At 38.2% G+C, this 26,442-nt stretch overlaps 1 protein-coding gene and 1 long non-coding RNA gene across 2 annotated transcripts in view; both read right to left on the bottom strand.

The window, feature by feature from the left end:
• LOC148082104 (uncharacterized) overlaps positions 1-12,426 on the bottom strand; it is a 36,110-nt gene extending 23,684 nt beyond the window's left edge. Inside the window, exons 1-2 of the long non-coding RNA XR_015710910.1 lie at positions 12,233-12,426; positions 1,936-2,042 (exon numbers count right to left, since the gene is read on the bottom strand). This is a non-coding gene — a long non-coding RNA (uncharacterized LOC148082104). The remainder of the gene's footprint in view (positions 1-1,935; positions 2,043-12,232) is intronic.
• Positions 12,427-14,815: 2,389 nt separating this feature from the next.
• Positions 14,816-16,830, bottom strand: myca (MYC proto-oncogene, bHLH transcription factor a). Its single transcript, XM_087789208.1, has 3 exons — positions 16,691-16,830; positions 15,931-16,585; positions 14,816-15,861 (listed from the first exon to the last, which is right to left on the bottom strand). Exons 2-3 carry the CDS (start codon positions 16,574-16,576, stop codon positions 15,194-15,196), a joined length of 1,314 nt encoding a protein of 437 aa, XP_087645334.1. The 5' UTR covers positions 16,577-16,585; positions 16,691-16,830; the 3' UTR covers positions 14,816-15,193.
• Positions 16,831-26,442: the final 9,612 nt, after the last annotated feature.

Below are 26,442 nucleotides of genomic sequence, written 5' to 3'. Positions count from 1 at the left end.
AATATTCGTTTTTAATGTACAAAACGGGAATTTCAGGGGTGAGTTTTACGTGATTCTTCGAATGCAACTTGTGTTTTTGTGACCAATCAGAGCAGAGTGGGCGTGGTTGCTTGGAGGAGACACCTTCTCAGCAAAAACAGCGCAATTTTAAGTGGGCGGGGCTTAAGCATATATTTTCTAATAGAAATATCTTTATTAAATGAGAGTTTTGTGCAAAAAGAAACATACTAGAGTATAATAGAGGTCCTAGAACAATTTGAGAGACACTTAAATCAGCACATTAGGTTCCCTTTAAAGATGAATTAATGAATAACAAGTCATATGCAAACGATCACACCCCAATGAGAGAAGTTACTCCCTCTCCATCGGGAGCAATCAGGGGTTAGGCCTCCTGCTCAGGGTCACAACGCCACAAGCACATCTGGAATTGGGATCAAACTGACAGCGAGTCATACCTCAGCTCTGAGGTGGATTAAAGGGAAGTCAGGATGTTGATTTATGGTAAACCAGAATGAGAATATTTTAGCTTCTTTACCTCCAGAACCCAAACAAAACCTGATCGCAGTTAAAAGGTCACTTTCCTGCTATTAATAACAGCAAAAGGCACGCGAGATACACGTCGCCGGCTGGTTCGCCTCGACGCCCGACAGTGCGGCGGGTAAAACTACATTAACCTTTAGCGGCGGCTTTTCATCAGCGTAATGAATTCTGTCAGACAGACAGCGGCCTGACCTACGACCCCTGATGAGCCAGTGATGGAGGGAGTTGGCGCACACAAGACACCTTTAATGACTTATTAACGACACTTTGATGATCCTCGTCGCACTCAACTGTGAGTCCACTGCAGCATATGTTGGTACACTTGTCACCAGCACCAGGAAACATGAAAAGGAAGTTAATCCTGGAATGTGGTAAAGCATAGTTTATCTAAATATTTATGCTTTTTAAAGGAGATAAATGATCATCTTGTTTCCAGGGAAAAGAAGAAGAGGAATCAATGAGATTCTTGTTTAACTATTGAGGTCAACAAGTTAAAAGACGCTTTAAACGTAGCGCGGATTTATTGTACCATGTTACTATGCTGACCCCGGAATAGTTTGCGTTGAATTACTTGCGCTAATATCAGAGAGCATATAGATATCTATCCATCCATCCATCTAGATAATTAATTAGGAATCTGTTTCTACTGTCATTTTTTTTTTTTTTACAATTCAATAAATATTTGTGTGTCTTGTTATAATGTATGCATCCATTAGTCTAATTCAATCAGAATATGTAGGTCTGGTCTTGGTCATAGGATACAAGGATTTATTGCAGATGTTAAGTGAATATAATGCATGAAATATCTCACAAAAGTATTATTATTATTTTGAGTGAAATAGTGAAAAAATCCTGATACCTAGAAAAGCTCAGCGACAGAGTATACGTTAGTCACGGAGCTTATTTCACATCAGTTTACAATTAAACACACAATATAGTTGATAAATCCACTTGCAATGCCTCATGACAACAACGTTTATTAGACTAAATAAAGATCAGCTTCCATACGAGACTCAAGCCACCACCGCTACGCTCCAGAGTTAACTCTGCGGACTTGAAAAGTCTCAACTTAATGTCTTACAACATGTATAAGAAATAACACAAGACCATGCAAATGGATTTATTTCAGGAATTTTATACTGCGCTTAGAAAAGTTTCGCAATTTTTTGCCCGTCTGAAGGGAGCTGACACATTGAAACACTAGAAAGCAATACACATAATTGTTTACCCGAGTGTATAAAGGAAGATTCAGATAAAAACTAAATTAATTCTAACATTCACTTAAATGGCAAATGATATCGTATCATAAAAGAAATACATTTCTGAGTTTACTCGAAACAAGATTTACCGCCTCCAGCAAAGGTCGAGTTCACCAAAAAAAAAAAAGCATCACACCTCAGATGACGTCATGATTTGGAAAAGCCTCGAAGTGAAACCGCCGACCTGCGCTTTCCTTTCCGTTGCCAGCAAAAACAAAAGGTGTCTCTTCTCCTCCTCTGCTTCTGTCAGTTCAACAAAGGAATTTGGAAAGCGCTTATTAAAAGAGTGGGCATGTTTCCTTTCAAACACAAATCCTCCGCTACTTCAGTGGCAGGACACATAAACACAGAATGTAGGTCAGTCAAACAGTTTGTGTCTGTTCTCTGCCTCCCCGCCTGAGGTGAACTGACAGCACGAGTGTGACTCATTTCACCCGCAGAGCCCGGTGAAGTAGAACAAGGGTGGCTCGCCCCATTGATGAGGACGGGGACCGGGGCGTGGATTTGGTGGTTTCAACCACAACGTTGGGCTTCTGTAAACATCCACCTCAACGACTGCAGAGTCAACCCTCGCACCGCTGGAGTGAGCGATGACGACGTTTATCTCAGCTGTTGTTGTTGTGAACATCCAGAGAACATATGGGTTTTTAAAAATCACATGCGGTCAGATGACGTCCCAGTGAAATAAAACACTCCACAAATACCATCACTTTAACTCCACCTTTTGTATTTCCCTCAAGCAAGTACTTGAGGGAACCTTTATCTTAAAAATGTCTCAGAATGAACGCTTTTTTAATGACAATCCTTCTTTAGATGCTGATTCTAGTCAGCTTTTTACATCACAAGTGTTTTATTAACTCAATTTGATCAGCTTTATTTTGCCATTTTTTCTAAAACTGTACCTGCTCAGTTTTCCTTCTTCTTCCATCACGGGATCTGGAGAGATTTTTATTGATATAACATTTTTATTTCCTACAATAGAAATGATAGCATCTTCTTATCAATGCTACAAAAATATTACCACGACAAAAGGAAAAATAATGACAAAAAAAAAAAGACAGCAGGAAAGTAAGAGATGGTGGAAAGAAAAACAATGAACAAGAAAATGAAGTTGGAAAATAAAGGTGGACTAAGAAAATGAAGAGGATTAAAAAAGAATGAAAAATAAGATGATGTTTAAGAAGAAACGATGATGATGATGATGCCAAATAGGAACAAATAAAACGATAACAAAGACAAAGAAGAAGAGGGTGAAGTAGAGGAAAAGGTTTAACAAAGGAAAGGAAAATAGTGAAAGAAAAGGAAAGAATTGAGAAAAGAATAATGTTGAAGAAGAATAAGTTGATAATGAAAAAGTAAGACAAAGAGAAAATGGAGAAGAACGACAATATGACAAGAAAAGGATGTTGAACACAAAGAAGTAAAAACAGGTTAAAAGTCGATGATGAATGAAAGCAACAAAGAAGATGAAGACAAAGCAGAGAATAGAACGAACATCGATACCGATGATCCTTTATTCTTTTATTCCAATGAGGGATGAATAAAGTACAAGAAGAGAAAGAAAAAGACAGTGGCAGGGACGATAAAAGAATACCAGGCGAGTATATTTACTTTGTTCTACAATGCATCTTGTCCTGGCCCACAGAATAATCTCTTAGACATTTAGATTAAAAACACCCCCTTTACCTGGACAGGAAGTTGCCTAGAAAAACAAGGCAATGAAATGTAATTGATTTATTTTTACACAGGTACTCTAGTGTAGGGTGCAATATTTCTTAGACTTAATTGGTCTTTCATGCATGTCTTCTGGATCCCTGTTGTATCCCAGCATAGATTAGACGCCGCAGATGTCGAGCCTGACTGGTGTCTGGCCGAGCAGCTTGGAGAAACTGGGGATCCCTGAGGAATGCCTCGGGAAATAGAAGTTTGGGAACCCATAATGAGACTGCTGTCCCCACAACCTGGCGACAAACAAGCTGTTGACAATAATTGAATGAATGACTATCGGAGTCGTTATCCGTGTAACAAACGGGAAGAACAGGATGTGAACCCTCCTGTTGAAGCGTGACAGGAAGAGGAGAATATACATCATGGAGAACGGCTACAATCCTGATAAATGAGCCTTAATTTCCCCGGAATGAAAAGAACAGACTGTAAAATCACTATGGAAATATAATTCCTTTGTGAGGAGGCTTCAGACAGACATTTACAGTCTTTCTATTCCTATTTTTACAACAAGACGCGTCAGTGATGTCCTTATTCTGTCATCCTTACAAGGAAAACAGAGTACAAAGATGAACCCAAACACCTGCCTCATAAATTCATTCGTTGAAGTGGATTCTAGGAATTTTCTAACTGGACCAACTAAGGAGAATTTACAGCTCAGGTTGCTGTTAACATGCATAACATTGGGAAGAGTAGTTTCTAATCCATATCCATGAAGGACACTTGAGTCAGCCTTGTTCTCTCACGGGTGCTTCAGGGGTCCTACAGAGTTCTTCTTAGGCTCACAATCACCGTCATGAACTCATCCGTGTCTCGACCAAGTCTGATTTTTCGTTTCCGGCATTTTCATCATCTCATTCCAAGGAAGGTTTTGGACTAAAGTACAGCTCCGTAGCTCAAATATTAAGCAAGTTACAGACTTTCAAAAGACACACGTCCAGAATTGTTGGCCTTCTTAAAGCCCTTTGCAGCTTCCTAGCATTGTTCTGAATTTTAATACTATCCATGCGAGAATGTCAAACAGACAATACAATTTTTTAAAAACTAAACAACATGGACTTTGCTTTTTTTTTTTTTAAATATATCTTTTCTTGTTTTTTTTTTATCTTGTAAAAATCCCTTCTAATACTTCAGATAGTTAAGGTAAGGTAAAACTTTATTGATCCCTCAGGAGGTCTCATTCGGGAAATTTTTTTTTTCCAATAGCCACAGAAAATACAGAAATTTTTCATAAAAAATAAAATAAGAACTAGAACAAAGAGAAAGAACAAGATGATACAATCTAAGTCTAAAGATAAAGGTAAAGAACAAAGACAAAGGATACAAAGACTAACATAAAACAGAACATTCAGATACTTTAACTTCTGCCCACGAAAGAATTGTACAATTTAATAGCCAGAGGAATGTCCCTGAGTCTATTTGTTTTGCACCTGGGTAGGAGCATTCGTGCACTCATTCTTCTTCTCTGCTCACTGATGACAGTGTTGAGAGGATGACTGTCATCATCCATGATGGACAGTAGTTTGTTCAGTGATTTCAAAAGTATCCATTAAAAAAATTATACTAAAAAAAATTAATAAAAACAGAAAGTTATAGATATTGCTGCGGAGCTACTGAAGATGCAGCCGTCCTCGTCGGTTATTTATATAAACAATAATTACATTAATTTAAATATATATTGAACATAACATTTTATACTTAATGATGATGTTAAAACCAAGAGGATAATTTCCCAAAAACCCAAGTTTTTCAGTAGGAAATCCTAATATAATGTGAAGCTTTTCAAAAGCAGACTTGTACAAACATGTAAAGGGAAACTTTACTTTAAGTCTCTGACCCTCATTACGTGAATTCAAAATCCCAGGTTTACTGTTTACAGTATGATTTTTTTATTTGTCATTGATTTTTTTCTTTATTTCTTACTTAATGTTTCTTGAAATTTATACAATTATTTCTGTGTCCATTTTCAGTCCTTAACAAACAATGTATTATTCCATTCCATTCAATAAAGGTATTTTCTATTAAATGACTTAATCTAATGTTCTTAAAAAAAAAAAAGATAGCTATACGCTCAAATTCAGACTCGGATTCAATATTTGAATCATTATTCAGCATGTGAAGATGCACAGTAACAGAATTATGATGATACTTTTGCCGTAAACCCTTTCAAAAGTACTCAAAACACAAAGAAAAGTGTCCTTGTCAACTATAGATAGATGTAGCTATAAGCAAACCAGGAGTCAAGGTAGACATTCTGACACGTTGCACAAGGGTTCACATAATATTTGTAATAATTGCATCACCAGTTTGGCGTCTGAAACAACTGTTGTGAGTGTTTAGATAAAAACATACGCAGTAAAAAGTTAATGATCCACTCCATGACTTTACCTCGACCCTCTGAGTCGACACATGACCACAGCAACAACAAACACATTTCCTTCGTCATAACATTCATTAACGCGATTGGAAACTTTGTTCTTGACAAATGTCATCGACTATCACACCAGTTCTCAACGACTCCCATTCAGAAGCAGCTTTATGGGGTCAGCACATGGCTGCTTGAACCGAGTGACCCAACACTTGTGGAATAGTCTATAACCAGCAGCACTCTGTGATCTGACACTAGTGCATGACAGCAGCCCGTTGAGCTTTCTATAAACTAAAGTGCTGTAACTCACGTCTGCACGTCTTCCTCGAGGACTCGAGCCTGCATGATACTTCTGATCCTACATACGCTCCAGTAACATGTTGTTTTCAAGGGACGACTTTCATTTTGGGATGGCTTCCGTTAAGATTTTATCAAATATTAGTGCCAAATTTAAACGTACACAGTTTGTCCAGGAGGTTTTTTTGCAAGACAGTCTAACTTTAAGACTTAAATAAGCATGAAGTTGAGGAGAAAAAACTCAAAATATTGCGATGCTTTTTGGGCTGGTAAAGACAGTTTATGTCAAAATACCATCATGATACCCAACGACCAACGGGACGATACTCTGAAAAGATCTATACTGAAAAAACCTTATTGCAGTTTTGTTCTCCTGTCAGTTGCTGTGTGGTGACGGGATATACAGTAAATATATTTAGGATAGCTGTTAAGAATCAAATATCAATGTACCCATGTATCAATAACGAGACCTGTAATTTCTTGGATCCAGTTTCAAGAAAGATATTCTTGCCCAGAGGACATTCTTGTAAAGCAGGGGTCTCAAAGTCAGCAGGCCGGTGGTGGGGGGCAACCAGAGGTCAATTCTTGTGAGACTGTGCAGGAGACTAGGGGGTATTTTTTTTGTCAATGTATGTAATAATTATAATATTTCGGTAAATGGGTAGATAGACTTTATTAATAGGTAGATAGACTATATTAATAGGTAGATAGACTTTATTAATGGGTAGATAGACTTTATTAATGGGTAGATAGACTTTATTAATGGGTAAATAGACTTTATTAATGGGTAAATAGACTTTATTAATGGGTAGATAGACTTTATTAATGGGTAGATAGACTTTATTAATGGGTAGATAGACTTTATTAATAGGTAGATAGACTTTATTAATGGGTAGATAGACTTTATTAATGGGTAAATAGACTTTATTAATGGGTAAATAGACTTTATTAATGGGTAAATATAATTTATTAATCCATCTGGATTTTGGGTTTCCAGTAACAAAAAAAACACAAATAAAAGGAAACAAAGATTAAAATGAAACAACATCACTCTGCTCCCGGAATTACAAAGTCTAATAGCACAAGGGATGAATGAGTCCCTGAGACTATCCACTTCATGGATTTTTGTGTGATTTTCTCGGTTAATTTGGAGCCATTTTGGTCTAATTGTACAAGTTGTTGTCATTTTCCATTAATAGAAAAGTGTTATAAATGGTAACATTTGATGTGATATTTATTCCTAAACCAGCTGACATTGAACAAAAACGGATTCCCTCTACTCAGTTAAAAACGCACAAAACTTTGACAGTAAAAGATGAGTCGCAGAAAACCATGTGGGGTTGTCACTTAAACCAATATTTCAGTACCAGCATTCTAAACATACAACAATTTAAGCCTTTTCTCGGTACCACAAGTACAGAATACAAAGGTTCTTCTTGGTGGAACGAGTGTTGTTGAGCTCAAGTTATTGTATTCTATTCTCTACTCAGTCAATTAGTATCAGTCTGATGACCAGAAGTTAAAGAGTCACAGAAATATTTGAAAAATGTATTAAATGTATAATTGAAGGCTGCTCATCACTGTTTCAATGTACAATTGTCCACTTTATTTGTGCATCTATAAGAGACATCCATGTTTCTATCATCACTTTTTGAATGTGACCTTGTTGTTGTCATTTAATAAAGTTGTGTACTTCACGGGGCTCACGGTATCAAAGCATTAAAATGTATTGACTACCAAAATATTAATACCGACTTAACCCTAATAGAAAGTGTTAAAACTTAAAAAGAAAAGAATGACAGCGAAGACCATCATTCGTTTTATTAACAATTCAATAGATATCTCTGTATTATACAATGACTTGTTCATCTTCTTAAAAATTGAGAAAAAGTTTAATTTTTCCATTGAAAAAGAAGAAGAAGAAGAATTATTTCTTGATTTATTTTTGCTTGAAGTGAGAGGCATTTGTCTACAAAAACCCAAATAAGTAAGTAAGTAAGTAAGTAATTTATATTTGTAGAGCACTTTTCCAGACCAGGGTCACAAAGCGCTTAAACAATCAAAACTAAACTCAAAAATATATACACTAAAAAGGTCAAGATAACACTGAGAACAACACAGGAGTTCCAGAAAATCAAGGAAAAGCCTGCACGAATAAAAATGTCTTTAGATCATCAAACACAGAGGGAGAGGAAGATCCTCTTGGCAGAGGTAATAATCAAGATGCTCATAAGTATTCAGCAGTGTTTCCAAACATCCATGTGTAGAGTGGAAAAAAGAGTCAATCTATTGCTGGAATCCAAACAGTGCTTCCCTGGAAGTGAGATGAACGAGAACACAGGCTCCTATACATCCCATTTCCTCCGACGTGCTTTGTTTCAAATTGTATATTCTTCAAGCATATGAGCTTTTCATGACATCATCGTCCAGAGGGACCTCGGCCGTTACATAAGAGCCAGACGCCGTCAACAACTCCTGGAACCGCCGCTAATGGTTCCCTTCTGAAGAACCAGAGCTTCATTCCCAAAATAAGCACTTCCCCGAAAGAAAAAAAAAAGGCTGTGCCAGGGTTTGAGCTTTTTAAGGAGTCCAGCACTATCCGGGGCGGCCATGATGCAGACACAGCATGCAAATGAACCTCCCGGAGAAGAAAGTGATGTCATGCGACAACACTTTACGAAACGAGACACGGCTGCGGGGAAAGTTCATCGTGCAACAGTTGTGACTCCAGAAAGAAAAAAAACAGCTTAATCTATTCCACCTTTTCCCGGCTCTGGAAAACCCGGATTACATAAGAGCTGTGAGAGAAGGCAGTGGTTGTGGAGGCTGCTGGTCTGGAACATATGGAGCGCACACAGAGGCGACACATGCGTGTAGTGCAAATAACCCGTGCATTCCGAGCGTGGATACTGTAGCAACACTTTAACTTATGTAACCGCTGCAGCTTAATCATTTATTTATACTCAAACACATGCTAGAGACTCAGCTCGGGGGGCGTGTTTTGAATCACTGTACAACATATAACACGTATGACATCAGCAGCTTCTCAAATACCCGCAGTATTGTTCGGACTTATGTAGTAGGTAGTATCAAGTTTCACTCCAGGTTTAGAGTCATCCTAGAATGTTGCATCAGTCTCCTCCCTTGATTCTGTTTCTTCAGAAACTTGTGCTGGACCTTTAATTCGTCTCTGTCCCTGTGTAGCTGGGACGTTTTACAGCATCCCCTGAGCCCATTTATAACTTAACTTTGTATGAAACATAAGAATCTTTTCTTGAAGTATTTAAGACCCTTCAAATGTTTTCGAATGGGGGAAAAAAAATGATAAAACAATAAATTATAATACTGTGAAATTCTTAATTCTTTGCTGTGGCAAGTCTTGTTCAAATTAATCATCAAAAACATTTGGTAGTATATTAATATACATAATACAGATATAAGTGTGCGTTATAAATTAGCTTTTCCTAATAACTCATTCAAACTGAACCGTTTTCTTTGTACAATATTAGAAATGACACACCTTTCATCAGAAAGTATACATTAATAGATATAATAGCAGCATTAGTATACACTATAGTTAAAAAAATAATAATTCTAAATGTTATTTTATTATATTATTTACATTTGGAAGAACATGACATGACACATGTGTGTTCTTGTGTGTACAACTTATGACACAACTGATAAATCCATGTATCGAATGACAAAATGACGATCGTGACTTTTTTTTACAAATACACTTTTGGGTGTGTCATCTTTTAACATCATTTATGCTTCATATCACAGCAGAATTCCACTGTGTAGCTGCATTGTCTAAAAAATGCCCAATAAGAATATTTTTGAATTGTATTTAAAGTATCTATTTCCATAAACTACCGTAAATATCTTTTGATATTTCTTTAGTCTGGCAATATCAGGCCTTTTTTCAAAATGTTACAATCTCCAGCTTCTGACATTATTTCTACAGTCCTGCATCTTCTATGGTCAAAATCAAATTGATAAACTAGAATTGTTCTGTTTTATATACTGAGTTTGTATACATTTATGATAGAACATACTGTACAGAATGCACAATGACAAAGTTTCAACAAGACTTCCGGCATTAAAACCGTACAGGAAACCCAAGTGAAAGGAGGCATGTTTTAAAGACAAAAGCCGGTTTTTTTTATAACTGAGGTACTATCGGAGCAATTCTATTTCTTCTGTTTTTTTGTTTTACAAATTGGATCTTCATCTTGAACATAGTCTTAGTTGGTATTAAAAGATAAGAATCCTGAACTCAGGAATAATGGGAACAAATTAAAGCTGTGGAAGCAAATCAATCACTGAATCAACAGTAAAAGTAAAAACAAAGAAGTAGCAAGAAGTCAATTTTATCACTAGTTACGAAAGCTTAATTTTGTAATCTCAGTTTGATCGCATTTTAACGTTGGTCTGTACGTCTTCAATCAACAATATCAGGTGTTGAGCGACACCTGGAGAGATGATCAGTTCTGATCAGATCAATAAAACACGGTGTACATCTTGATAAAGGACACTTTATGTTCTCTAAAGGCATCGAAAACACTATCTCTGCACACTTACCGCAGATGACTCGACAGCTTCTTCTTCTACTATTTTTTAACACCGATTGTAACCAGCTGTTGGAACACCATCGTCGACACTTGACAGCACTTTTCACCAATAGAAACAAGTTATTAAGTTGTTTATCATTTTGTTATTATTGTTGTTGTGTTATTTTTTGGTAAAATTAGTGTTTTCTCAAGACATTTACGCCGGTATCTACTCTGAAGATGTGTTGTCAGTGACGTAGCTTCCATTTAGCGTCATTTACGTCACTAAGATGGCGGTCGTTAAGGGTGGAAAGTGTCCATCGATCCACACTCAATTTCCCGGCCAATTGAGTGCACCAATTGAGTGCTCATTGCGCAATTTTTAAGTGTAAGTGCACACCAATGGTCTCTCTGTTAATTACATGGAACCATCAAGTTTGTAGGTTTCATATTCGCAGTGAATTAGCAGTAAATTGAATGTGTGTTTTTTTTTTATATGCATGTATTGGAGGTGGAGACTTCCTGGATTGGTGACGCGCGGTGACAAACTTCGATGCTTGACCAATCACAGCGGAGTGGGCGTGGTTATGGTAAACAAGATTGAATCTCCAGAATAACGTTTTTTTTCAGTGGGTGTGTCTGAAGCACATTTTCTAATGTAAATATTTCAATGAAAAGAGAGTTTTTGTACAAACAGACACATACTGATGATACAATAGAGGTATGCGTCTTGATCTTTTAAAGTATATATTTTAACTGCGTATTGCTTTTGATTTTTAAAAGCGCTTTGCGAGCCTGGTCTAGAAAAGCGCTCTAGACATAACCATGACTTGCATCTATTTAAGACACACTTAAATCAACACTTTAGTTAAACTTTAATTATTAAGGTGGACTTTTAATATGGATGAAGCAACAATGGACTCAATATTTGACCAGTCATTGTATTTAAACAATACAATTTAACCTAAAACATACATCAGCTTGTAACCTATACTGAAAAAACATAGTTACACACAAACACACACTATAGCTTTGTCCACTTAAATGAACATTTCGATCATAAATACAAACATATTTACTTTTCTTAGTCAACCGTGCACTACATATTGTTCTCTCTTCACCTAAAGTGCAAGTTGATGTGCTCCAGAAGACAGAGGAGATGTATGTCCACAGGTATCCAGCACTAAAGCGTGGATGAATATGAACATTTTTCTCCAGAGAATGTGGAGAATGTGCTCAGACTTCCATTCATGCAGCCTCGCTGCAGCTCTGTCACACAATAGACGAGCCAGACGAGGAGACACAAGGAACAATAGTTTCTTGTTGACACATCCTTCCATATCCCTGTCATTTCTGCTCCTGATGAGCATTTTATTTTATCTTAATTTCACGCGGCGATCATGGATTTTTGTCTGTTACGTCACAACATCCCCGGCCTGCGTGTTCTCGTGTGAAGCTGCAGACAAACAAACAAACAAGAAAACTCTTACCGGGGATGATTCTCTCCTCGTTCTTTCTCTTCTTTTTTTTTTATAAGTCCTCTTTTTTTCTTGGGGGAGTCGCGCGTGTCTCTCTCGCACAAATCTCGACCTCACTTCCCATGTGCTCGCGACCTGCGCCACGCGCTCCACGGAAGACTGCGTGGAGCGGGCGCGTGACGTCACGACGTGACGTAGTGACTCAAAACACGCGTGTCGCGAAATAATGTAGACGATTGTAAAATAAAAGATGAACGGCAAATATATCTGCCGTATATATATATTATTTTTAAAAAAAAAAGGAAAATGCCAATGAAATAACCACCGTTTAAATAAAATATATAAATATATTATAAGTAGGAAAATCCTTTTTTTGGTTTTTATTATTGCTTCTGGTCCCGCCATGGACACTTAAAAGTCCATATACTGTAAAATGTACATATGATAAAATATAAATTAAGACATAAACTGTTGTTTTATTCAAGATATACATTACTTTTCTTTTTTTATTATTTTATTATGCACCCATTGTTTCTACTTTTCAGGCATCTCCTTGTTCAACAGAGGGTCCTTTCTTTGTAGTTTTTTGTTGGGATTCCTTGTTTGTTTTTTGATTCTTTGTAAACAGCACATCCGGGAAACAAAATAACTTTCAACTAAACTTGGCAGACAGACTCCCCCCGAGGACATGGTACAGTCTGGCATGTAGATCAAAGCCAACATCAAAGCCACATTAAAGGCACAAGAAAGAACTACACACAGAGATTAAAGAGAAGCAAGATGGCTGACTAGCTAGGGAAGCTAAATGCTAACAGATCGTTCAACTGTCTTCCTTGCCAACATCTGTGTTCTCAAAAATATACATGTTGAAGAAACGAGATGCTTGACGCAGCCTTCAAGTATTTTCACTCATTGACATTGAATTAAATGACAATGTCATGTCTTGAAATAGCTCAAGGACTCATTCATTCCTCGGGCTATTAGATTTTACAATTCTGAGTTCGGGGGCAGGAGTGGAGTGAAAGTATCTGGATGTTCTGTTCTATGTTAGTCTTTGTATCCTTTGTCTTTGTTATTTTTCTTTGATCTATATTCTTTATCTTTATCTTTAGACTTAGATTGTGTCATCTTCTCTTTATTTCACTTTGTTCTTATTTTATTTTGATTTATTTTTTATGAAAAATTGCTGTATTTGCTGTGGCTATTGGAAAAAAACAATTTCCCGAAGGAGACCTCCTGAAGGATCAATAAAGTGTTACCTTACCTTACCTTACCTTTTAAAGGGTTTCATTAGAAACTGATTGGATTCCGGTGGTAGTTCATTTTATATTCTGGAAGGCATTGAAGGTTTCATCATCAACTTTAATGGCTCCTCACTACTGTTTCTTACTTACGTCACTGTTTGACTCAGTGGTGGAGAAGCTGTGTGTTAATCCTCAGACGCCCACGAACCAACACAATTATTGCCATTAAATATGTTGTGTGGTGTGACACACTTCTTTTATCGAGGGTGTTTTAGCTCTCAGTGGGGGACCTTCTCCAGGTTGTGGGCGAGATCCTGCCTTAGTGGAGGAGTATCTTGTTCACGTAAAAATAGAGCTAAGCCAAAAGGCAAAACTCCATGTCTACGAATCTAAGTCCCCTACCCTCACTCATGGTGACCGATAGAACAATCTGAGCAGGATGCATTCTTGATGCTGGTGAAGATGTTCTGGTCATGCCCAGGGGGCCACAGAAACTGTTTCTCTCAGCTGACCTGGGAACAGCTCTGGGGTCCCCCGGGATGAGCTGTGTGTGATGCTTCTGAAGCTGCTGGCCCCACAACCAGACCACAAATAAAGAAGAAAGCGATTGTTGTAGGTTAATAAACAGGGTTTTAAGTCGAAATACATGTTTAACATATGGAGTGATTCATCAGCAGAAACATGTTCATTAGTATTGTATTTTGTTTATTTTTTAATATCTATCAATCTGTAGCGAAGCAGTGAGAAACAAGTAGAGTTTGTATCGAAGTGAGAGTCGGTGATGGACATGATATGGTTAATGGGGGGATGTTTATCAATACATGAAGTGGAGGGAAGATGGTAATATGTTAGAAATGTCATATTTCCTATTGTTATGCAGAAACATCTGTGAAAATGTTTTGTGAAATTGTGTGACTTGTACGACCAAAAATAAAATGTGAACCTTTAGATGTCCATGTTTAGATAAAAGTTAAAGCACATATTTGCTAATTAATAATTAACTGATGCAATGAAATTACAGTAAAACTGAGTCACTTGTGATTGTTTATATGTTCCCATGAATGGTTGTCATCTCCTGCGGGGAACAAGTGAAGAATGTGGGTCAGTGTCCAAGAGTGTTTGTTGGTAGAAGAGGTTTATGAATGTCGATAACCATAGTGAACAAGAATCTGGGTCATGTGTACGACCTTGACTTGCAAGACTCCTTTCAAAGCAAAGCCTTATACGGATTCCACAGTCTGACTTGGTCCTCTTAAGTTTCTTTGTGACATAACAGTACGACAAGTATTCCATTAGCAGCCTTTAAAGACGGTGTCGGGGGTGGGGGGGGTGCAAGAACAAGGACACAAAGTCAAGAGAAACATTTTTTATATTCAAAACAGAATCTAGGAACATAATGAAAAAAACCAAACACTTAGTCTGAGCATTCAGACAAATTGAGATCCAAAAATACATTTTCTTAGGAAATATTAATTATATACAAAACATAAAAATGTATATTTATTTTTCAGGGCTCGCAACAAAATGAGCCCCTGTTTTTCAACGTTTTTATTAACAAAAATAAACTTTTAAATATTTAACCCACCCGAACTTCAATTGAGGCAGTTTGAACATTGAAATCAAAAGAAAAAAAGAACAAAAGAATTCTTTACTTGCATTTCCATGCAACTGTACAACCCAACTGGTGAACTTGCATTAAACAAAAGTCTTGGGGGGGGATGTGGGGGGTCTAAGCCCGACAGTTCTGCAGCTGAGAGAGTTTGTGTTTTAAAAGTTCACTCCTCTTCCTCAGCTGTTCTTTGAGCGACAGCAGTCTGTGTTCGTCCGACTGCATGCTGTAAATGCACTCGGCCGCCTTCTTCAGGATCACCACCTTGGCCGCCTTCTCGTTGTTGGCCACCTCGGGGATCTCGTCCCGCAGCGCAAAGAAGCTCAACTTGAGCTCGTTCCTCCTCTGGCGCTCCAGAACGTTGTGAGTCCGTCTCTTGTCGTAGTCCTCGGTGTCGGAGGTCCGCGGGCTGGAGCACTTGCGGTTGCTGCTGATCTGCTTGAGGACCCGGCTGCTGCCGGCCGAGGAGGAGGAGGAGGTGTTCTCCAGCTTCAGCCTCTTGACGGCCGGCGGCTGCTGCTGCTCGTGCCTCGTGGAGGGGTGGGCGGCGTAATTGTGCTGGTGAGTGGAGACGTGACACCTCTTGAGGACGAGTGGGCCGGGATGCCGGGTTTCCACCGAGGAGTCGCAGCGTTTGACCGAGTGCCTCTTCTCCACCGTCACCACGTCGATCTCCTCTTCCTCCTGATCGTCATCATCATCGTCGTCGTCGTCGTCGTCCTCATCATCATCATCTTCTTCTGCATCATCATCTTCCTCATCATCCTCATCGTCACCATCTTCTTCCTCTGCAAGATGACAGGGTTTAGCTTCATGCATTTGACATATACAAAAAAAGGGGTGTGTCGGGTCCTTACCTGAGTCACTACAACTGCTGCTGCTGGAGCCACTGTTGGGCGGCGTGTCCAAGCCCAGATCTTTACTAGAAGGTGCCACCATGCTCTGCTTGGAGGTCTCCACGATGGGGAAAGGAAACACCACAGAGGGGTCGATGCATTCAGAAGCTGAAGTGTTCAGATCCTGCAGGTAGCTGCTGTTCATCTTCCACTGGGGCTCCCCCCCCATGGGGGCTGCCGAGGAGGAGGTCTCCTTGCCTCGGGAGGCGTGCAGGGACGCCAGCCGCTCGGACACCACCTTCTCCAGCTTGGCGGCGGCGGAGAAGCTGCTCCACATGCAGTCCTGGATGATGATGGACTTGAGGAAGTTCTGCGAGTAGTCGGCGTCGCAGATGATGCTCTGGTTGACGGCGTCGTCGCCCAGGAACTCGGTCACCATCTCCAGCTGGTCGGCGGTGGAGGGGAAGAGGCTGTTGATGGACGGCCGGCGGCTGGGCGACAGCGGGGGCGTCGGCAGGAGCTCGAACTTCTTCCAGATGTCCTCGCTGGGCGCCGGGGGCTGGAGCTGCTGCGGGTAAAAATCCTCCTCCTCGTTGTCGTAGTAGAAGTACGGCTGCATGGAGTCGTAGTCGTAGTCGTAGTTTTTACTGCTGGAGCTGAGCGGCATGGCGGGAGGCTGTGTGCGGGAGAGAGAGGGTTTAGTTTCTGCAGCAGGTGCTCCGGCGACAACCTGATGACGACCTCCGGAGGGTCCGCGAGCCTTTCTGCGAGGCGGGCTTACCTTCGGCTTTGGAACGTGCAAAAAGGGGCGCCGGGAGTCAAAGGCGTAGAAAAAAGACGTGGAAAGTTAGTCCGACTCGACGCGAGCATTAAATCCGAGAGCGTGGGTCTCTGTGGCGCGAGCATGAAGATCCCTCCTCCGTGCAGGGTCAGCGTGAGAATCACAGCTCAGCGCGTCGAGGCGGGCTTATATATGACGCGTCACTCCTCCTACTCTCTCCATGTCACCTTCCGCTTTGTTTCCCGCGAAATGCTCGCCGGCATCAAAAACAAGGGCGCACTAGATCCCCGATTCGCCGTTGAACCGTCGGAAAATCCCCACTTATAATCACACGTGAACACCCTTAGCAGGATTTAATGCAATAACCGAAAAAAAACGACGGGGTAAAACCTACACGTTGTCTTAAATCGGATCTATTTTTGTAAGTAGTGGGCGGGGTCATAGTGGAGTAGCGCTTCCATTGACTGACATGCAGAACATAGTAATGCAGACGCTACTTTTAAACCAATTAGTTGCCCTTTATTATACATTTTAACACTTATTATAGCATTATCATAGAATTAAATTACATCAGATTATTATTCCTAATGACAAGTCCGTGTTTTTATTATTATTTTAAATGCGCCTTTCATTTAATGTCGGATATAATATAGAAAATGCAATGAAGATAAATAAAGCAGAGTGTTGTGATGTACCGAGATCACATGATGCCCACAGTATCGAACGTGGATCGTTGACCAGATCGCGGTCTGGACAGTTTGGCACCAATTAAATACTGGAAGGAAGCAATTATAGGAATCAGATGGACACTGCAGTGAAGGAGAAGTGCCCTCCACTGTCAGCCACCATGGAGGATTCAACGGGCTTATAGCGCCCCCTGCTGGCAGAAGCCACACACGAGACAACGATGTGCTTGGAAAGCAGATTTTAGAATACATTTAAAGAATATCTTTGAAGACAAAGGAGAACAAAGACAAAGTGAAAAAGGAAAAATAAAGGAAAAAAGTTCCATTTGAATCAAAGCAAGAACCATTTAAAAGCCGTTACTTACATTGACCTTTATGGATCTTTCTGAAATCACCAGGACCATATTTGGTCAAGAAAACGAAGCAGAGAGCATTGATATGTATCGATTTTTTTTTACATTTGTCCCCCACCATCTTCTTGGTGCTGGAATGTGACTGACAAAGTGTTACACAATTATAAAGGCATCTACTACTGAATAGAAAATGTCTTGTTTTTATGAAAAACAAATTCCATCACTTACAGGGAAACCTTTAAACAAAACTGGGAGTCAAAAATCACTAAATATTAATTTTCAACAGGCTTTTCCTTGATTTTCTGGAACTCCTGTTGTGTTATCAGTTTTATCTTGATCTTTAAAGTATATACTTTATTGAATATTGTTTTGATTGTTTAAGTGCTTTGTGACCCTGGTCTGGAAAAGTGCTATACAAATAAAAATTACTTACTTTCTTACTTACTTACTATAACCAGACTCTTTTTTCATAAATCTAGCTAAAGTGTGTCTCTTTTCTTGTGGGCCTGTTGGTAATTATCAAATGATTAATAATGTGATGCATCGAAGGGGTATCATTTACCGTAAATAATTTAAATATGTCGTTATTTCAGAAGTGTTTACCAAACAGATGGTACATTAAAATGGAGGACTGTGCGTAACAACCCTCGAAAGAAATGTTTTTTAAGACAAAGGAGAATAAAGACAACATGAAAGGACATTTAAAGGAAAAAGGATTATTTGTTTAGAATCAAAGACCAATTTAAAGAATTTAAAAAGTACAGACCGTTTCTTTCATTAACCCTTATAGTTTCTCTGTGAAATCACAAGGACCATATTTGACGGGCTTTGCCTAGTTGTGGTCTTTTCTCCCTTTAAAGTGACTTTAAAGTCACTTTGTCCAAAAGGCTAAAAGATGTACTGTGACCCTTTAAGTAATCACATTGCCCACACATGACCTCGACAAACCACCCTCGTGCCATATCTTCTTCTTCCTCTTCATAGTTTGACACTCCTCATCAGGGGTTGCCAGAGAAAATCCTCTTCATAACTTCAATGAACGTCTTTGGTGTTTCTTCATTTTCTCCTTTTTTCTGGTACCTCTTTGTCCAACATTGTCTCTCCACGGTTTGCATATGTCCTCCCTTTGTCTCCAAAGTCACTAGGGGATTATAGATAGATGGAGTACGTTGGAGGACTGTGTGCAGAAACCCATGATGAGACATATTGAAAGAAGAAGATTGATATTCATGTTGGCGAGGTGTTAAGGAAAGAATCAAATCAATCCAGGATGTGGTAGAAACAGTATTATCACTAGGTGAAGGTATGGCAGCTACAGAATGATTGAATGAATAAAAAGCTCAGAACGTTTTAAAATAAAAGTTCATCTTAAATAAGGAGATATCTCCCAGCTGATCCAGTTCAATCTAAATAAAATAACATTTAGGTTTGGCCCGACCAGTTTTAAGAGACTTCCTGCCTGCCTGGAGCCTGGTTCTCTTGAGGTTTATGTCTATTAAAGCCACACTTGGTGGGTCACCAAAGCTTGACAACTACGTGAATAGAATATGTTGTATTTTAAATGAAAAAATGGGAAATTATGGATCCTATTTTGTTCACTTATTTTCCTTCGTCTCCCTGGTTCGCCAGGTAATGACACACAGATGGAGCTAATCCTACAATAACCTGCCACCTGTGCATAAGCCTCTCAGTTCCCGTGTTTATTATTGATGTTTTTGAACCTCTACCAATTTTCTGTTTATCCTCATTTTATTCTTTCTGCCCTACGCTTGTGTTGACAGCTACATCATCCTTTTATTTCCCACCGGTGTGTTTATTCCACTCCAGTTCTGATTCCTGTTTTTCATCTGTATCCTCATTTATCCGTTTTTGCTTTTCCTCCAGTTCAGTTGATGCCTTTAGTTCCTTTTTTGTCATCTGTCGTGTGTTTGTTAATCTGTTCAAACTCACTAACAGTGACAAAGATACAGTCGGTTTAAGTTTATTTATTTAAAGAACCATCTTCTATTGCTAATCCCAAGAGGTAAATATGATTTTGTGACCCACATAGCCTGGAGTACCTCACCAGAAAGAGCTACATAAAACCGTCTCAGTGTCAACATAGTAGGAAAACCAACTACTAATAGAAAGCATTGCCCTTTGGCTCAGCTCCATCTTTACCTTGACTTTACCCTTTTCCATTTAGTTTTGAATAAGACAATACTTTCACAAGAAGATTATTGAATAAATATATGAAGCCATAAGTGCTGACCTACTGCTTCATATTTCAAGAGTTAACTTGTGGTTTTGTGATTTTTTTTTTTTTTTTTTAAATGACCAATTTGTATTTATTATTTACAAAAGGAACACAGAAACGATCACAGTTCATGACATAATTTGCGTAAATTATTAAACACAAACGCTTGATGGTGTAATAGGCACTCGGTGGCTTGTTGGGAAAACTTTGAAATGTATGATTTCACTTTTAATTACTTAAAAGCAAAGCTCTAAACTTTCTACTGCTAATTGCTACGACGACCTCCCACTTAAGTTAAGAGGATTTTAATAACGTTTTTTACAACATATTGCACATGACGTTTGTCAAAATTTGCCACCCTTTGTACAATTTCAGATATACTTAAGCTTTTCCGTTATACTAAAAATAGTTAATGGAAAAAAACAGTGTCTTGTTTCATGACACAATAAAAAATAAAAATAAAGTCCTTCATATGTGTTTTGTGGACTTGAATGAATTCCAAGTTCACCATGTTCCTGGGTGTATTCTGTGGTGGGTGCTCTGGCAGTATGGGATAACAAATTCCTTTACACAGGCTTTCAGTCCATGTAGGAGTGGTATCGGAGCCTGGTCCAGACTTCCTGTAGGCAGGGTGGAGGTCTTTGGTTTGGTGACCACAACATCACAGCTGAAAGCAAAGCGTCCAGGATGAGAATCCGTTCTTTTTCCTGACCAGGTTGGAAGAAGAGATCCTTCCTCAGGTGTTCATGGTTTATCTAGATAAATACATAAACACACATAGTGTGTGTCACTTTGTCTCTGTAATGTAATGGTATCAATAAAGTGGTTTGTTTATGCAAACAGATTGTTGCAGCAGCTGTACACTGTGGTCTGTGTTGTGAGGTTGGATGTGGTGTCAGATTTGTGGACCTGTAGTGTGTGATCGAACATTTCAGAGGCCTTTCCATTTGCCTAATGTGGGCAGTATTCATGGTGTATAATCAGCATCTTGATATGACACACCTGTCAGGTGAAAGGAATCTCGAGGCAGAGAAGCATGTCTTAATAACAATCATTTGGGAACAACATGCTTTTTCTTAGCAACCCGTTCACCAGAAGACCTTTAAAAGATTGAGAAAAGACTCTAAAAGCTCACATGTAAAGAACAGAATTTTTTAGTCTCAGACTAGAGACTGAATCTGGTTGGGTTACTAGTTACAAGACTACAACTATATTATTTACACAACAAAAAAAAACAAAAACAAGAAAGGCATTGTTTTAATGATACAATCTAAATTTAAATAAAACACAAGACTGTTTAATATGTATTGTTTTTATTATTAATAATATGATCAGTAATAAATCATTTAAAAATACAATACACATATTTTATTATTCATACATATTTTTTACTTTTAATACAGGCAGTTGAAATCAAAGTCAAAAAATCAAAATCATAGCTACCATTTATTCCTCCTTTCTGACTGTTGTTCAAATGATGTCTTCTACATCCATCCTTGTTTTAGTGACGGTCTGATTTCATAATTTCGACAGTGGCTATATACTGGTTGTTGATCGTGCTACGGTACTGTGACTTTGATAACATCAAACACATTTGATATTTTGGAACGTCCAAGACTAGGAAAAGACTGGCACGAAACACTTTAGCACGTTATATCTAAGGGACGACGAGACGACGGGAGCGCACGAGACTCAAATGAGTTACTAAAGTCGTCCACTTAAGTAAATAAGTAAAGGTTATTTGTAAAGCGTCTTTCTAGACCAGGGTCACAAAGCGCTTTAACAATGAAAAAGTCAAAATGGTTTGGTGTGAGCCCAGCATTAGGTACAAAGCAAGGAGCTCAGTCATTTCTTGAGACTTCAACCATTGCTCCTCCTCATGGAGAAGCAAGTTGAGGTGGACAGAATGCTTCTCTCTGGAGATATTCCAGGCATGTCCAAGTGACCTCGGGGCAGATTTAGGAAGCGTTAGAAGTTGATTGGATGGATGGATTTTTCCTAAAAAAAACCCCAGCAGATTGATTCTTCTGTCACTCATGCGTTTCCTCAACGAATGATACACAAACAAAGGTTCATTTCTACACACAAATTCTCAAGTTGTCAACACAATGAATAATATTTGAGTTGCATTTTTTCGAAAGTTGCAGTGAAGATCTGTGTGTTGTGTCGTAGTGACCGACAGAACCACATCTTCAGGGAGGAACAGTGATGGAGCCTCTCGGCCGCCGAGCCGCAAACCCCACCAAGCCCGGTCAGAACCCGTCATCGAGTGAAAACCATCAGGACCAGCACAACTTTGGACCATCGATCCTCCACCAACATAAGAAGGATTTTACACGTGAAATGACGTGACATTAGAGAATGAAACGCAGACAGTAATCTACAGAGACGCAAGCGTGCGCTTCAGCATGAAGCCTGGGACGGTGTCAGGAAATCAATAGTCGTTCAGCTCCGTCCGTGGGAAAAGGTTGCCGAGCAAGCAGTGGACAATTAGCGCTGTCAGACCGCCCGACAGCTAATTGTGTCATTAATTATTGACGCTGACCACAGACACTTATCGACAGGAACGTGCGGCAGCGACTCACTCAAACCTGCAGTATCGAACAGCAGAGCTACATCTCCGGGGCTCGGTGACGGGGAATAGAATCTCTCGTTGAAAAATTATTTTAAAAAAATCATATGAAGAATTTACTATTTGAGGTAAAGTAGATGTAAATACTTATTTTAAAGCTGCCAGGGGCACACGTGGTGGAGATTAGATCTGGTTGATGAAGGCACAAGTGTTGGTTGGGATTTCAATGACGTTGTAGTTAAAAAGAAAAAGCTTCTTGTTGTTTTCACACCTTAAAAAAAGTATATGATAAATGTGCCTTCTTGTCTTATTCACTTCTCTCATTAAAGTGTTTGTTGACACCAAAGAAGGCACCATAAGAGTCAAAAGTCAAATATATTTCATTGAGAAAACAAAACAAAACAAAAACATTTAGTGTTTGATTCAAGTAAATATTATGGTTTTTTTTTCTAATTTATGTAAAATGCTTTAATATCAATATAGTTGCGTATTAACAGTAATGGTACAACAATAGTAGTTGTTGTTTTGTAGTAGAAGTAGCAGAAGAGGTCGACAGACTAGTAGTAGTACTAGGAAAGGTAGTTTTAGTAGAAGTAGCCGAGAAAGTAGTAGTAGTAGTCGAGGTAATAATGTTGTAGTAGTAGGTATGGCAGTAGAAGAGTCAGTAGTAGTATTAGTAGCATTAGTAGTAGTAGTATTAGTAGCATTAATAGTAGGAGTAGCATTAATAAAGGTATCAGTAGTATTGAGAGTGTCAATAGGAGTTGCCGTAATAGTAGTAGTAGTAGTAGTAGTAGAAGACGTAGAAGTATCAGACAGAAAAGTAGTTCTAGTAGAAATTGTAATAGTAGCTGTATTATTAGTAGCATTAATATTGGTAGTAGTAGTATCAGTACTAATAAAAGTAGAAATATAAGTAGAAGTAAGAGTGGTAGTGGTAGTTATAGTAGCAGTAAAATGGATGAAAAGTAATACTTCTGTTTGCTGTTAGTAAGCTCCTAGATTGATTGGTAGGATTTCATTCCCAGTATTAGTACTTTTTTGTCAGATGTATTCCTCACATGTTCCATTACTATTTCATCTGTATGTGCTGAAGTTGTAAATATATAATTGTAATTAAAAAAGGATTCTGGCACATGTAGTGGTAATAGTTTCTGTAGTAGTCAAGGCAATAGTATTATTGTGAGCAGAGGAATTTAGTACTGTCTAACTGAGGTGAGAGAAGCAGTACTTGACAGTACAGTTGACAGTAGTGGTAAACAAAGACGTTGTAGTTCAGTCTGTGGGCAGTAAATACAGACATTACTGATTTAGTGTTTGGCTGTCTTCATTCAGGTCCTCTGATCTCCTGAGATCTTGGCCACACCTTGGATTGATCCACTGATTTATCAGCCGACACAACATGGACTCGCAGTCAATACACCCACATGGACTTTATCTCATCCTGACACTTTGTCTGGTTACTACGGTAACAAGACACATTTCCTCTCCATTTCCTGGTCAGTGTGGCGCTTCAATCTGTGGATCTGTCCAGACAGCTTCACAGACACTTCCTGCTGCTGTGAGGTGGAGATATCATCTCAGCTAATATGCTATCAGCATCAGCTGCAGGCTCCAGATAGAAGCTCAAGCGTCACTGCAGGAGCACCAGGACTCATGTTCTTCTGCTGCTGCTGTATCTGATCACACTTGATGAGAGGGATGATGGAGCGACACAGGAGGAACGATTGCTTCTGCCTTCGTTTCATTATTTCTTTAACTCCTGTTGTTGTGGAAGAAGTACTCAGAGCCTAAACTAAGTTTATTTGTAGTAAAGGTTGCAAATGAAAGGTCACCCACTGACTTAGAAACACATGTTAACGCAACAATTTATTTTCTCATTTTGTATAAATAAATATAATTTTAAAATGTTTATTATTATACATTTTTGTTGTTGACTCAACTTTATATTTGATGATGGTTGGTTTAACGTTTTATAACTATATATCTCAAAATTCATTCACCCACATCTCTTTTTTTTTCAATATATAACTCAAGACAATTATTACATGTTAAGTTTAACCTGCAACAAATTAGCTGAATTCAAAACACATAACTTTAAAATTTAGCTTGATATTAAAAACGGTCATGTGATGTTTTCACAGTGTATAAGTGGTAGTAAAATGAGTAAATATATAATAAGAGGAAGTAGTTTTAGGGATTAAGGTGCACAAAAATGAAAAAATAAATGTGTCGTTTAAATGGTAATAGTCAAAGTTGTAATCGTAGCAGTATTTGCTGTAGTAGAAGTACAAATGTTAGATGTAGATATAGTTATAATTTTACTAGTATATATGTCAATAGAAATAGTAGTTGTTGCAGTACTGATGATACAAATAGTAGTTACTGTAGTCATAGTATTATACGTAGTATCAGTAGTACTTTGAGTATAATAAATTGTAATAGAAGTACTTGTAGTAGTTAAAGTAGTAGTAAAATAAACTGAACTGAACTGTAGTCATGGTAGTAGTAATTGTCTTAGTAGCAGTTGTTTCAGTTACAACAATGTTGGTAATAGAAGTAGTCATAGTTTAAGTAGTAGCAATAGGAGTAGTTGTAGTAATCATAGTAGGTTTAGTATTAGTAGCAGTAGATGAAGTAGTAATAACAGAAGTAGTAGTAGTAGTAGGCCTAGTAGTACCTGTAGTATTAGAAGTGGTAGTAGTGGTAGTAGTAGTAGTAGGCTAAGAAGTAATAGTAAGTAAGTAATTAAGTAAGTAATGGCTATTTCTCAAGCTCCTTTCTAGACCAGTAGTTGTAGTATTAGAAGTTGTTGTAGTAGTAGTTATCTGGTGATGGAAACAATACTTAATGGTGAAATGGTGATACTGATGAACAAAAAAGTAATTGCTGTAGTAGTTAGTAGTAGTAGTCGTGCTAGTACTATTACTTCTTGAAGAGTAATACGGTAGACGTGGAAGCAGTAGTTATATGTTTATGTAATTGAGCAAAGTTTCCACTAGATGGCAGCAGTGTAGTGGTAATAATATAAAAGCTGCAAGTAAGTAAGTATGTAAGTAATAGTTATTTGTGAAGTTTCTTTCTAGACCAGGGTCACAAAGTGCATTAAAGAAGCAAGAAGCTTCTCTGTGACAATCAGTCTTTCAAAGTGTGTTAGTGACACTATCGTCGCTTCGACTGTGTACATTCTTCAGCTGCACTATCTTAACGCAAACACTGCGTGTGACGTCATGCTTGAACAATTCCATTCCTGTGGTAGTTCTGCGCATAAAAGCTTCGACCGAGACACGCACAAGATACATTTGTGTGCTCTTTGTTCACTAACTGGGAAATATTTAATGGTGTACAAGTACAGTACTGAAGGTCATTTATACGATTGTAAAGTGACGTCACACATGTGCAAAGAAGGTACAAACTAGTTTGTGGACAGTTAGATTGATTTAAAAATGTAGAAAAAAAGAAACTAAACTCGAAGTCTATCAAAAAAAAGAAGAAAAATAAACAGTATACACAACAGTACAGTATGTGGTTCAAAACTGTTAAAATAACACTAAAATAAAAATACCAGTCGGATACTTCGCATCCATGGACTATTTTAAGGAAAATATATTTATGTAAATTATTTTCAGTTAATAGGTGTGAGGAGATTTTAGATAAGTAATTATATTTCATATATATTTTAATTTAGTGGTTATAAATTAGATAAGACTTTATTAATCCTTCTGGAGATCTACGGTTCACAGCAGAAGATAGTTTCATAAAAACAAGAACAAAGAACAAATAAAAAGAACAAAGTGAAAGAGATGATAATAGTGTTGTGGAAAATAAGAAAATCTGGCTTGATACTAATATAAGATATACCTACTAATACTATGATAATATAATAATAAACAACCATGGGAAAG

The sequence above is a fragment of the Callionymus lyra genome, chromosome 4 (genome assembly GCF_982586985.1).
Source record: "Callionymus lyra chromosome 4, fCalLyr1.hap1.1, whole genome shotgun sequence".
Taxonomy (NCBI): domain Eukaryota; kingdom Metazoa; phylum Chordata; class Actinopteri; order Syngnathiformes; family Callionymidae; genus Callionymus; species Callionymus lyra.
This window is presented reverse-complemented; position numbering and strand designations above follow the sequence as displayed.

Excerpts from the sequence above, each read along its gene's own strand:
- myca (XM_087789208.1), bottom strand. The coding sequence starts at position 16,576 with ATGCCGCTCAGCTCCAGCAGTAAAAACTACGACTACGACTACGACTCC. Across the intron at positions 15,862-15,930 it reads CAGCAGTTGTAGTGACTCAG|AGGAAGAAGATGGTGACGAT; the intron begins GTAAGGACCCGA and ends GTCATCTTGCAG.